Here is a 12,937-nt window from a genome sequence, read left to right on the forward strand (position 1 = left end):
CTCATTGTGCAGCTTACTCTGACCACTAGGCTGTTTCTGCTAAGCTCCTTTCTTGTTTAACTACTTTTGGTACCTGTGCTTAACATCTGGAAAGGAAAAAAAAAGCAAGGGAGACAAGTGGATAATACCCACATCACCCAAGGCTGAACATCTCCCTTCCCAGGTTTCAGAGCCAGGGATGGATGGGTATCTTACATTTCTGTATACTCTTAAGTTTCAGATTTACACGGTTGACCATCCTTCCTCAAAATTGTGGTTCTTCAACCACAACGAACTTAACCCAGGTAGATTTCAACTCCCAGAATTCTCCAGCCCATTTCAAGAGATCTGGACCGACTCCCGGAGCTACTCAGCCAACTTTAAGAAGGGTGGACTTCAACTCCCAGAATTCCCCAGGCCACTTTAAGAGGCGTGGATTTCCAACTCTCGAAATTCTCCAGCTGGCACATTGACTGGGACATTCTGGAGCTGAGGTCCACACCTTTTCAAGTTGCTGAGGTTGAAACACATGGCTCAAAGGGCTCAGAACAGTGATGGCAAAACTTTTTGGCACCAAGTGCCGAAAATGGAGCGTGCATGCTCTTCTGGGCCACAACCCAGAAGAGGAGCTGCCCAGGGGATATGCGCATGCTGGAAAATAAACTTCCGGTTGTACCTGCGCGCAACAATCCACTGGCCGGCGCGCATGCCGGAAAATGGAAGACCAGCTCTTCCAGTTTCTGGCATTGCTGCACGCACAAAGGCCAGCTGATCGTCATGCGTGCATGCATGCCAGAAACCAGGAAGAGGAACAGGCGGCGACATGCGTGCCAGGTGACATGCTTCCACATGCCCCTTCGGGCACATGTGCCATAGGTTTGCCATCACGAGTATAGAAGGTCAAGTGACCTCATGAAGCCCTGAAAGTTTTGGTCCCTAATTTAGAAACTGGGGAGGTTTTATCCCAGCCAGTATCCTTCCTTCTTCTGATGTGGTATTTCTCAAACTTGGGAACCTGATGATGGGTGGAACAGCGCCCAGAATTCTCCAGCAGGCAATTCTCCCCTTGCTGGCTGAGGAATTCTGGGAGATGAAGTCCACACACCTTCCGGTTTTTCAAGATTGAGCAACAGTGTTCTGTAGTCTCCAATCTCTAGCAACATATTATACATGTAGTCTACCTCCAAACCTTTGACCTTCCCCTCCCAACTCCTCCAGCCCATACGTGTCCTGCAACAAGCTAGCAAAGAAGGTCCCAGTTGGGTGTGAAGATTCCAAGATGGTTTGGCTAAATTAAAAAACCTCCCCTTCCTCCCCCACAATTTCAGGAGCTCAACTTTACCTCTTCAGTGGTGAGAGGCATACAAATCCGGTATTCCTTCACCAGCATTGCTGCTTCAAGGTTCGGGATGTCTTCTTCTCTTCAGATGGAAACGGGAACTCGTCAGCAACTCAGCGGCCCCACAAGGTTCCTCAAGGAAAGCATCGTGCTGTAGGGAAACAGGCATTCCCAACCAGAGGTTGGGGCAGAGAAGGAGACTTTAGAACAACTCAAGGACCAACTCTGGTGCACATCTGGCAAGCTCAAAGCTACAACTGGTCAATATTGTCCAAGCAGCTTTCTCTCCCTATTGCTCCAACAATGGCTGGGCTCATGACTTCAGGGTGAGTTGCCAGGGAAGCCCTTGTGAGGTCACCAGCCTTCTCACCTCTCAAGCCGAGGGAGGAGCAGCTGTTGGACCAAAGAGGCATAGAGAAGGCCATCCCAACCTTTGCCCTTGCTCAGTTTTAACAGATTAACAGATGAGTTGGAAGGGACCTTGTAGGTCATCTAGTTCAATCCTCCACCCAAGCAGGAGACCCTACACCATTTCTGTCAGAGGGCAAACCAGTCTCTTCTTGAAAGCCTCCAGTGATGAAGCTCCCACAACTTCCAAAGGCAAGCTGTTCTGTTGGTTGATTGCTCTCACTGTCAGGAAATTCCTCCCTATTTCCAGGTTGAATCTCCCCTTGATCAGTTTCTAACCATTATTCCTTGTCTGCCCTTCGGGTGCTTTGGACAATAGCTTGATCCCCTCCTCTCTGTGGCAACCCCTCAAATATTGGAAGACTGCCATCCTGTCTCCCCTGGTTCTTCTCTTCACTAGACCAACCATGCCCAGCTCCTGCAACCGTTCATCGTATGTTTTAGTTTCCAGTCCCCTCATCATCCTGGTTGGTCTTCTTCTTTTTTCTTTTTTTCGCAGAAGAGCAGATTCTCTGCCAGATTTATTTCTTTTTTGCACCATTTCCTAAAGCTTCTTCTCATCCTTTGCTCAATCCCCATGTTCCTCCAGAGCTCAACATAAAAGTGTGAGGGAGTTAATGAGGAAAGGGGAAAGAAAATGTTGTGGAGGTCTGGCAGGCTAACACTGCAGGCTTAGTGACACATTCCAAATGACAGGCTGAAACTTACTAGGTCTCTGGAAAGTTGCAGGAGAGAAGCTGGTGTCCCAAAATCACTCCCCAAGGCCAGGATTCCAACTATTTTCTAAATATAGGAAAGCAAATATCTCCCTTATGCCTCTGTCTAGTCCAAAGATCACCAAACGTTCAGACCTCAGGAACCACTAAATTCATAATTTTAAATCCCACAGACCACTAATAAGATCTGCCTAAGGACCAGCTGGGTGGGCGTGGCAAGGTGGTCATGTGACCGGGTGGGCATGGCTAATTCAATGTCACTCACATCGAGGGGCGCCTCGCCAGCCTCTACTGGCCCCTCCCCTCCCAGCCACTCCTCCACTTCCGCCCGGGCTCCTTAGGGCCCCAACAGGAAGCAGTTGCTGGAGCTAAGCAGCCGCCATGAGAAAGAGTTGGCAAAGCAGCTCAGTTCAAATTGGATCTGACCGAGAAGGAGGCTTAGAGGAAGCACCTCACTGAGGACTAGGAGCATAGGCTTTCCAAGCAGAGGGAAGACCTGCGGGAGTGCAAGGCCAGGTACCGGCGCCTGGAGGCTCAGCGGGCTGAGATGGTCAGCCAGTTCCAGGCCATGATGCAGTCCCACTGGAACGAGGCCCTCCGGCTCTTTGCCACCAGCGGCGCTTCTCTCCAGCCTTTGCCCAAATCCCCCCATCAGGAGGCTGAAGCAGACCCCAAGTCAGAATGTCTGTCCCCCTCTGACCCACACAAAAAGACCCCAAAGGGGGAGACTCTCTGCAGCAACACAAGCGTTCATTGCACGTATCCCTCCCAGGGGCTGTAGTTTGAGGACCCCTGATTTAGTGCAGTATAAAAAATGCAAATAATTTTTCTGCGGACAGCCAAAATTTTCTCTGGTCTAGATTACAGACCATCCGTACCAACATGAGATGGAGAATCTTCTGGAACAAAGAACGGCACCTTCGAGGTAAGCTTGAATTCTGCTGCCTGTTCTCAGACTAAATTAAGACACCTCCATGTGCGATGATTCATTTAGTGGAATTATATTTCCAAGATTCTTTTCTTTTTTCTTTTTTCTTTTTTGAAAAAGGGAGGGGTGGGGAAAGCTGGCTGGTAACAAAGCACAACATCCATCTTCCACCTAATGTTTCATCGGAGGAAGGTGGTAGAAACTCAGAATGTTGTTTGGGAGAGCCTGGAGAAATATCAAGCCTTGAATTGTTTATAAAAATAACTAACAAAGGCAGGGGAGGGAGGGAGGGATGGAAGGAAGGAAGGAAGGAAGGAAGGAAAAAGGAAGGAAGATGAAGAAAGGGAGGAAGATGAAAGAAGGAAGAAGGAGAACAGGAAGGAAGGTGAAGAAAAAAAGGAAGGAAAATGAAGGAAGGAAAGAAGGAAGATGAAAGAAGGAGAATAGGAAGGAAGGAAGATGAAGGAAAAAAGGAAGGAAAATAAAGGAAAAAGGAAAGAACATGAAGGAAAAAAGGCAGGAAGGAAGATGAAGGAAAAAGGAAGGAAGATGAAGGAAAAGAAACGAAAATGAAGGAAAGAAGGAAGGAAGGAAGATGAAAGGAAGGAAGGGAGGAAGATAGAATGAAGGAAAGAATGAATGAGTGAATAAATAAATAAATAAAGGAAGAAAAGAAGGAAGGAAGGAAAGAAAGGGAAGAAATAATCAGAGAAGGAAGGAAACGGAGAAGGAAGAAGGAAGCAAGCATACAAGGACATAAGGAACTGATGTTCCAAGTAAGCTGTCAGGAGAAGGGTTCAAATTGTCCTTCGGTCTGACCCACAGAATGCCATTCCACAGTTCCTTTCCACGGATGCATTCAACCACTATTTCTCAAACTTAAGCCACATTCAGGTGGGTGGAATTCAACTCTCAGCTTGCTGGCTGGGAAATCCCGCAAGCCGACGTCCACTCACCTTAAAAGCAACCAGATTTGGGAACACACTGCGCTAAGCCCTCTTGAGTGCAGAATCGACGTTCAGGTTATCCCGACGCAACTGATGTTTGTTCACACCTGCCACAGGTAACATACCTCAAAAGCGGCTCCCACGTGCCAAAGCATTGCTCCTTCATCCCTTCTCTTTCCCTCTGCTCCCTTCTCCCTCCAAGGAGCATAGGGCAAGGACGAACCATTCCCTGGCTACTCACCTGCCCCGGTTTCTGATTGGCGGCATAATTTAGACTGAGCGCACCTGGCCCAAGGTGACCCTGCTGGATTTTGTAACCAAGCGACCATCTGGCTTGCATTGCCTGGTGTCAGATCAGTATCAGGCAGCAGAGTGCATCGCCTCTCCACCAGCTCTTATCAATGACACCGAGAGTTTCTTGCTATTTGGTGAATTATGCTGCTGTTCACCTATCAGCCATCAAGGCCTCTGGTCTAGTCTTTGGGGATATTCTTTTGTGAAGCAACCTTGTGAAAGAAATATGCCCTGAAAGCTTCAGCACCAGAGACAAATTGGTGTATTTAATCACTCAGGCCAATAAAGATTTCTATTTGTATTGGGTTTGTGTTCTGTTCTCTTCTATATTATTCTGTTCTCTATTCTTATTCTTTTCCAGATAATTAAGCATAGCAATAGCACTTAGACTTATATTCTGCTTCACAGTGCTTTTACAGCCCTCTCTAAGCGGTTTACAGAGTCAGCCTCTTGCCCCCAACAATCTGGGTCCTCATTTTACTGACCTCGGAAGGATGGAAGGCTGAGTCAACCTGGAGCCTGGTGAGATTTGAACTGCCAAATTGCAGGCAGCCGGCAGGAAGAGAAGTAGCCTGCAGTACCGCACTCTAACCACTGCGCCACCGTGGCTCAGTATGTACCAGTTTTGCAAATAAAAGCCATAAACCTGAGCCTCTCCGTGGGTATTCCTTTGGAAGACCATTTGTGCCCAGGGAGCAGTTTGTTGAAATTAAGTTGTAATTTTCACATCACACAGAGCCCCAGTTTCCATTCCTCCTCTCAAGCTTCCTTCTAACCACCCTGCAAGGTAGGCCAATTGCATGAGCAAACTTGCCCCAGCGAAGCTAATTGACAGCTGATAAACAGCCTCCAAATATTTTTTGTAGCTCATTGCAACAATCACATCACATTCCACCAAATATTATCTTCACTTAGAGCAATGTTTCCCAACCGTGGCAATTTTCTGGGTTCAATTTCCAGAATCCCTCCTTCTTTCCTCTCCTTTCTTCCTTTTCATTCCCATATTCCTTCCTTCCCTCTTCCCTCCCTCCTCTCCATCCCCTGCTTCTCCTTCCCATCTGCTTCTTTCCTTCTTTCTTTCTTTTCCTTCCGTCTCATGCCCATCTTCCTTCCTTCTCTCCCTCCCTCCTCTCCTTCCCTACTTTTCATTCCCATCTTCTTCTTTCCTTCCTTCCTTGTTTCTTTTTCTTTCTTTTTTCCTTTCTTTTTTCCTTCCTTCTTTCCTCCCTCTCCTTTCCTTTTCATTCCCATCTTCCCTCCCTCCCTCCCTCCCTCTCTCCTCTCCTTCCCTGCTTCTCCTTCCCATCTCCTTTCCTTCTCCTTCCTTCCTTCCTTCCTTCCTTCCTTCCTTCCTTCCTTCCTTCCTTCCTTCCTTCCTTCTTTCCTCCCTCCTCAATTAATTTATCCGTTTCACATCCATCTACCCTGTTTTATTTTACTCACTCATTCTAAATGCTACATCAGCATTTCTCAACCTTGACAACTTTTAAGACTTGTTGACTCTAACTCTCAGAAGTCTGGTAGCTGAAGTCCACACACCCTTAAAAGTCACCCGGTTTGAGAAACAGCGATGTGAAGAAACTTTTTTTTTTTGAGCAATGCTTGGTGGAAAACTCACCTCTCTGAAGGAACAGCAACCTCAAAGCAGTTGAGACCTCCTTCCTTTTCCGCAGGAATAAATCTTCCCAATGAGATTAGCTGCATGCTTGGTACATTCTCAATTGCAGAACTTGTTTGAAAAGCCACTGCGGTGTGCTTATGTAGTGTGTAAATAGCACAGCCCAGCTCACCCTGGGGCAAATAGGAGTTCTCCCACCCACTCCTTTTTCCATGCACACAGCCACAGCTAGCAAACCACGTGCAAATTCGGTCCAACCAATTTATTTATAATAGGGGCTGCTTAGCCACACAAGTCAATAGCCTTCCAGCGATAAGCAGGCTCTCCTTAATGTTTAACAATTAGCTGCCTGAGTTAAAACTACAGCCAAGAGGAATTTGGCTGAATATCACAGTTGGAAGACGATCCTGTTTTGGAAATCGGAAGCAGATTGAGTTGCCACCAGCAAGAGGCAAAAACCAGCAGGAATGCCCCGAGTAGTTGAAAGAGAAAAATAAATAAATGAAAGGGATGTCAACCTACTTTATCAACCCAGTATAGGAAGTTAGCACCCACCCCTCTCTTAGAAAAATGAAATATTTTAAGAAATATTACAAGGGCGGAATATTTCCCCCTAAAAGGGAGGCAGAAACTCACACCCCCACCTTTGTCAATGGGCCATTAAGGCCTGAGCCAATCTATTCTACATAACAAAGATCTACCCCCTTCAGCTCCAGGGCGATGGGATTCAGACATGGTCCTCAGGACATGATAGGATTAGCCGGGTGGGTGGGTGGGTTTCTGGCAGAGACTACTGCCAGTTTGCTCAGGGGCACTTTGTGCGTGTGGATGCTTGATGTGTCCTGCGGGCGCAGGCTCAGTGCAACTAAAATTGTGCATGTGCAGAAGCAAAAAAACAAGATGGCGGTGCCTAAAACACCGCAAAGAGAACCGGTCGGGGACGTGGCAGGCCTGGGTCGCTGCTGGTTCCAGAGACGCAGGCCGCCAAACTACTACCGGTTCAGTTGAACTGGTCTGAATTGGTAGGAACCCACCACTGGGATTAGCCCTCTACCCATCTCACCACATGGTACCTGGGAAGATTATGTCATCCATCAAGGTTCAACCAAGCCTGGGAGACAGGGAGCCTACAAAGTTAGCTAAGACGCCCGCCTCCCTCGGAGTCTGACCACCAATCAGAATACATTTCTTACACAGGAACAGGAAGCTCTAAGGCCTTTTCACCCAGGAGCTCCAGGACTTTTGAGCTATACAATTTGGGATGAAGTGTGGGAGTAGGAATGGATTTCCAGAGGGAAAAAGGAATGCAGACTATAGGAACCAGGAGCATTACTAAGGTGACGCTGAGGACACAGATAAACCTCCAAGTGGCCTCAACGACTCTCTAAAAGGATGCAAATGACCAGCTGTCTGCAAGGAAAATAAATCCTTCCATTCCCCACCATCCAGTCAGAGCTGAAGAAGCTTCTTGGATGAGAAGCGAAACGTCTTCAAAACAACAACAACAACAAGAAAGTCCAGTTGCCTCCTGAAAAAAGCACCTTTGGGACAACCCTGACCTGGATGATGGAGAATCTCTACAAACTTTCAGCTATACAATTTGGGATGAGCACCCTTGGAATCGTGTGGGAGTAGGAACGGATTTCCAGAGGAAAAAATTGCAGACTACAGGAATTATTTGCACCACGCAGGTGACCCTGAGGACACAGATAAGCCTCCAAGTGGCCTCAATGGCCCTCTAAAAGGATGCAAATGACCAGCTGTCTGCAAGGAGTATAAATCCTTCCATTCCCCACCAGCCAGTCAGAGCTGAAGAAGCTTCTTGGATGAGAAGCGAAACATCTTCAAAAGAAAAACAAGAAAGTCCTGAAAAAAAAACACCTTGGGGACAACCATGACCTGAATGATGGAGAATCTCCATAGACATTTAGCTAGTAGAAGGTTTCTCCCCCTACCACACAGAGCTCTCTGTCCATGCTCCAACAAGACTCTTTGAGGCTGCTTCCCAAAGTGCTCTGAACATGTGCCCAAAATTCAAAGATGCAGTACTATAATTAGAAAAAAAAAATAGTCAGATGGTTCCTTCCCTTGCGTCTTTAAGAAAGGGAGAAAAATGAAACGATATTTTCTGGAAAAGGCAGGAGGGACACCGTTTGCTTTTCAGCTTCTTGAATCAAGGAGGGTCTTTGAGCACAGGGAGCAAACTGCAAGTCTCTGGGAGCTGTGGAGGGGGGGGCTTCCTGTCCTTCGGCTGAGCAACCTTAAAAGCTTATTCAGATAATAATACCTTCCATTTGTGAGTCTCCTGCGTTTTTCCACTGCTTGTTCAGATCTGTTTCCAGCTCATAAAAATCCACAAATGAGCAAAACAACAAGTAACACACACATGCACACACAACATATCTGTATCTCTCTCTCATCTATCTATCTATCCATCCATCCATCCATCCATCCATCCTCTATCTATCTATCTATCTATCTATCTATCTATCTATCTATCTATCTATCTATCTATCTATCTATCTTCCATCCGTCTATCTATCTTCTATCTATCTATCTAGCTATGTATCTTCCCTCCATCCATCCATCCATCTATCTGTCTATCTATCTTCCATCTATCTATCATCTATCTATCTATCTATCTATCTATCTATCTATCTATCTATCTATCTATCTATCTATCTATCTTCTATCTATCTATCTATCTATCTATCTATCTATCTATCTATCATCTATCTATCTATTGTACCTATCTATCTACCTATCTTCTATCCATCCATCCATCCATCCATCTATATGTCTATCTATCATCCATCCATCCATCCATCCATCCATCTATCATCTATCCTTCCTAAAGCTTGTAAAATATTGAAAGTGAATTTGAAAGTATCCATGTTAGGAATATATATATATATATATATATATATATATATATTCTTGAAGTCTCATTTTTTAAAAAGCTTCCTCTTCACATTAATACTTTCACATTCCTTTCAATAATAATTTACAAGCTTTATAAATTACTCAAGATGAATGAAGGAAAAGAACACATTTTCAAACCCACATATAAACACGAAGCTTACATTAAAACTTTCTTTGAATTACATAAACCAAACTGATAAAAATCTATCCTAACTCCCACTAACTCCTTCAATCTAAGTCACTCCCACCACCTTATTTTCATAGAGAAAAGACATTTCCACCCCCACCCCAGCCCCTCTGGAATGTCTATTAAGTAGCCTCAAATTTTTCATGCTGTCATCCAGGAGAAATTGAGTTATTCATTCTCCTGGGAAAAAGCAGGTGAGAAGTTTAAAGAGACCTGGACAACTTCAACTCAAGACCCTCCCATAAGCAAGATTGCTGCCTGGACTGTATGTGGTTCTAAATTTGGCCTATGCAACACACTGAGTTGTGAGTTGTTAAGGAAGGATTGTAGAACCCATCCCTAGCACAGCAGGTACATATACTTTACCAGGATAATGACAATAAGGTAAAAAGTAAAGGTTCCCCTCACACATATGTGCAAGTCTTTCCCGACTCTAGGGGGCAGTGCTCATCTCTGTTTCAAAGCCGAAGAGCCAGCGCTGTCCGAAGACATCTCCGTGGTCATGTAACCTGCATGACTCAATGCCAAAGGCGCACGGAACGCTGTTACCTTCCCACCAAAGGTGGCTCCTATTTTTCCACTTGCATTTTTTACGTGTTTTCGAACTGCTAGGTTGGCAGAAGCTGGGACAAGTCGCAGGAGCTCACTCCATTATGCGACGCTAGGGATTCGAACCCCCCCGAACTGCCAACCTTTCTGATTGACGAGCTCAGCATCTTAGCCACTGAGCCACCGCATCAGTATCTAGATTCAAACAAGCCGGCAACTAACTATCAGAGCCACAAGAGAACATAGAGCAGGATTTTGGCCCAATCAGAGTTGTTATGTGCAAACCTCTCTTGCTTTTCTAGATGAATGAGCTGAGGACATTTTTACGTCTCCTGGGAGGCTAAACCTATCAGTTACTGGCTGTATTTGCATAACACTGACCTGTAGTTAACAGGAGTCAGGGTTTTCTCAGTTTCCATTGCCTTCCATTTGCACAACATGGGGGGTGGGGAAAGCTTTGTACCCTGTGTGAGCATAACCCCCAGAGTGAAAAGTAAGAGGGGGGGCGAGGGGGGTGGCTTTGCAGAATGCCAGAGAAGTCTCAGAGAGCAAGATCAGCTAGAGGAAGAGTGGGAGAGGGGGGGCAGACAGACAATATAGCAGTCTTCCAATATCTCAGGGGTTGCCACCAAGAAGAGGGAGTCAAACTAATCTCCAAAGCCCCCGAGGGCAGAACAAGAAGCAATGGGTGGAAACTAATCAAGGACAGAAGCAACTTAGAACTAAGGAGAAACTTCCTGAAAGTGAGAACAATTAATCAGTGGAACAGAAGTTGCCTCCAGAAGTTGTGAATGCCCCAACACTGGAAGTCTTTAAGAAGATGTTGGATAGCTGTTTGTCTGAAACGGTATAGAGTTTCCTGCCTAGGCAGGGGGTTGGACTAGAAGACCTCCAAGGTCCCTTCCAACTCTGCTATTGTATTGTATTGTATTGACAAAAGGCAGAACCATTCCACTTCTCCAGTGCTCTGCCGGGTTTAAAAGACAGTTTGTTGATCTAAAAGCGCTGGAAATGGGGATCTCAAGATTCAGCTCCTCTATTCTGGGCCGAATCCATTTCCCTGGCAGTGAGGAGGACCACAGAGGGGTCAGAAAAGTAAAACCAGTGACCAAACCAGAACGGATGCAGGGATTGGGTACCTCTAGTTTAATGCAAAGAAGGACGAGGGGTGATATGATAGCAGTCTTCCAATATTTGATTGGCTGCCACAAAGAAGAGGGGTTCAACGTATTTTCCAAAGTGCCAGAAGGCCGGAAAAGAAGCAACAAATGGAAACTAATCAAGGAGAGAAGCAACCAAGAACTAAGGATAAATTGCCTTACAGGTAGAACCATCAATCAGTGGGAACGGTTGTGTTTAGAATTTGTGGGTGCTCCATCCTTGGAAGCTTTTAAGAAGAGGTTGGACAGCCATTTGTCTGGAATAATAGAAGGTCTCCTGATTTTGTAGATGGTTGAACTAGAAGACCTCCGAGATCCCTTCCAGCTCTGCTGTTGTCACTCCCCAACCAGGCAACTCAAGCTTTCTTTCCCCGAGTAGTACAGCACCAGTGCAATGGCTTGTTCAGAAAATCTGGCTATAAAACGGTGTGGCTGAGAAACAGAGGCACTCAGTGCATGCTCAGAGGCACCACTCCTTCCCACAACCCAAAGGGGACATCCAAGTCCTTCGGCAAATCACAAGGGTCAGCCCCATTTCAAACCAAATCATTTTCGATCCCACAAAGAAGGGTGCCTGCTCCTTTAAGAAAAAAAAAACAACTCCAATGGTCTCCTTCCCACATACTGAAATCTCAAGACTTCAGAAAGTGCAACCAGCAAGACAGAGTCTCCTTCACTGGAGTGACAACACTTCCATCATAGGCAGGCAGAGAAAGATTTGAGCTCCGCAGGGTCAGCTGATCCCAAAGCCTATGGTGCACCTATCTAGATGGGTTCCAATGCAATCCCTCTAAATCCCAGCCATGCTGAATAGAAATAGCACTTAGACTTATATACCGCTTCACAGTGCTTTACAGCACCCTCAAAGAGGTTAACAGAGTCAGCCTATTGCTCTCAACAATCTGAGTCCTTATTTTACCCACCTCAGTGGGACAAGAGGCTGAGTCAACCTTGAGCCTGGTGAGATTCGAACTGCCAAACAGCAGTCAGTCAGCAGAAAGTAGCCTGAAGTACTGCTTTCTAACCACTGTGCCACCGTGGCCCAGAATGGGGGGGACGGGATACTGTAGGACCCCCTAGATTAAGACTTCTGGAACACTTCAAGCCAGTTGGCTTAGGTGGGAGAAGTCCTCTGGTATTCAGTGGATTTTCCCTCAGTAGGACACCCAGGACTGGAAACTTGAAAGGAATTTGAAGAGGTGAGGGAGGGAGGGGGAGTACGAGCACCTCGGGGCACCTCTAGAGGCCTTGGTGGCCTCGCCCACGCAGGACAAAGCGGCTTCCAAATCTCCGGAAGACTCAAGAGGAGAGAATTGGTCCGCTTGGCTCCCTTTCACGTGGGAACAGGGCTAATCACAGGAAACTCAGCTCCTACCTGCGTGGACCGCGATCTCGGGTCGTTACTTCTCCCTTTCTCGCCTCCCCGTCCGGGGCTTACCTGACAGCGAACAAAAAGGCGCCAGGGGGGCTCAAAAGGTGAGCCCGCCGCCGGGTTCAGAGTCTTCGGAACGGCCCGTGATGGGGAGAAGGGAACGCGACGAGGCTGAGGGAAGAACCCGGCGCGCGCTCCGAGCCAGGGGTGGGTGGGGGGCGCTGCCGGAGAACCGCGGGCGGGGAGGCGCTTGAAAGGAGGAGCAGGCAGCGAGGAGGACCGGGACAGTTTCTCCTCCTCCTCTTCCTCCTCCTCTTCCTCTTCCTCCTCTAGCTGCTGCTGCTGCTTCTCCTCTCTCTTTCTCTTCCTCCTTCTTCTCCTTCTCTGTCTCTTTCTCTCTCTTTCTGCTCCTGTTGCTTCTTCTCCTCCTCCTGCTCTCTCTCTCTCTTTCTCCTCCTCCTGCTTCTGCTTCTCCTCTTTCTCTGTTTCTTTCTCTCTCTTTCTCCTCCTGCTGCTTC

At 46.8% G+C, this 12,937-nt stretch overlaps 1 protein-coding gene across 1 annotated transcript in view; it reads right to left on the minus strand.

Annotated features, from left to right (window-relative positions):
• Window positions 1-12,596, minus strand: part of LOC309398860 (cytoplasmic phosphatidylinositol transfer protein 1-like) — a 57,544-nt gene extending 44,948 nt beyond the window's left edge. The window contains exons 1-2 of the mRNA XM_081966116.1: window positions 12,486-12,596; window positions 1,322-1,469 (exon numbers count right to left, since the gene is read on the minus strand). Of these exons, the coding sequence (XP_081822242.1) occupies window positions 1,322-1,369 (48 nt within the window). The 5' untranslated portion in view covers window positions 1,370-1,469; window positions 12,486-12,596. The remainder of the gene's footprint in view (window positions 1-1,321; window positions 1,470-12,485) is intronic.
• Between the last annotated feature and the right edge of the window lie 341 nt (window positions 12,597-12,937).

This window comes from Natrix helvetica, assembly GCF_964273705.1.
Source record: "Natrix helvetica genome assembly, chromosome: 13".
NCBI classification, from domain to species: domain Eukaryota; kingdom Metazoa; phylum Chordata; class Lepidosauria; order Squamata; family Natricidae; genus Natrix; species Natrix helvetica.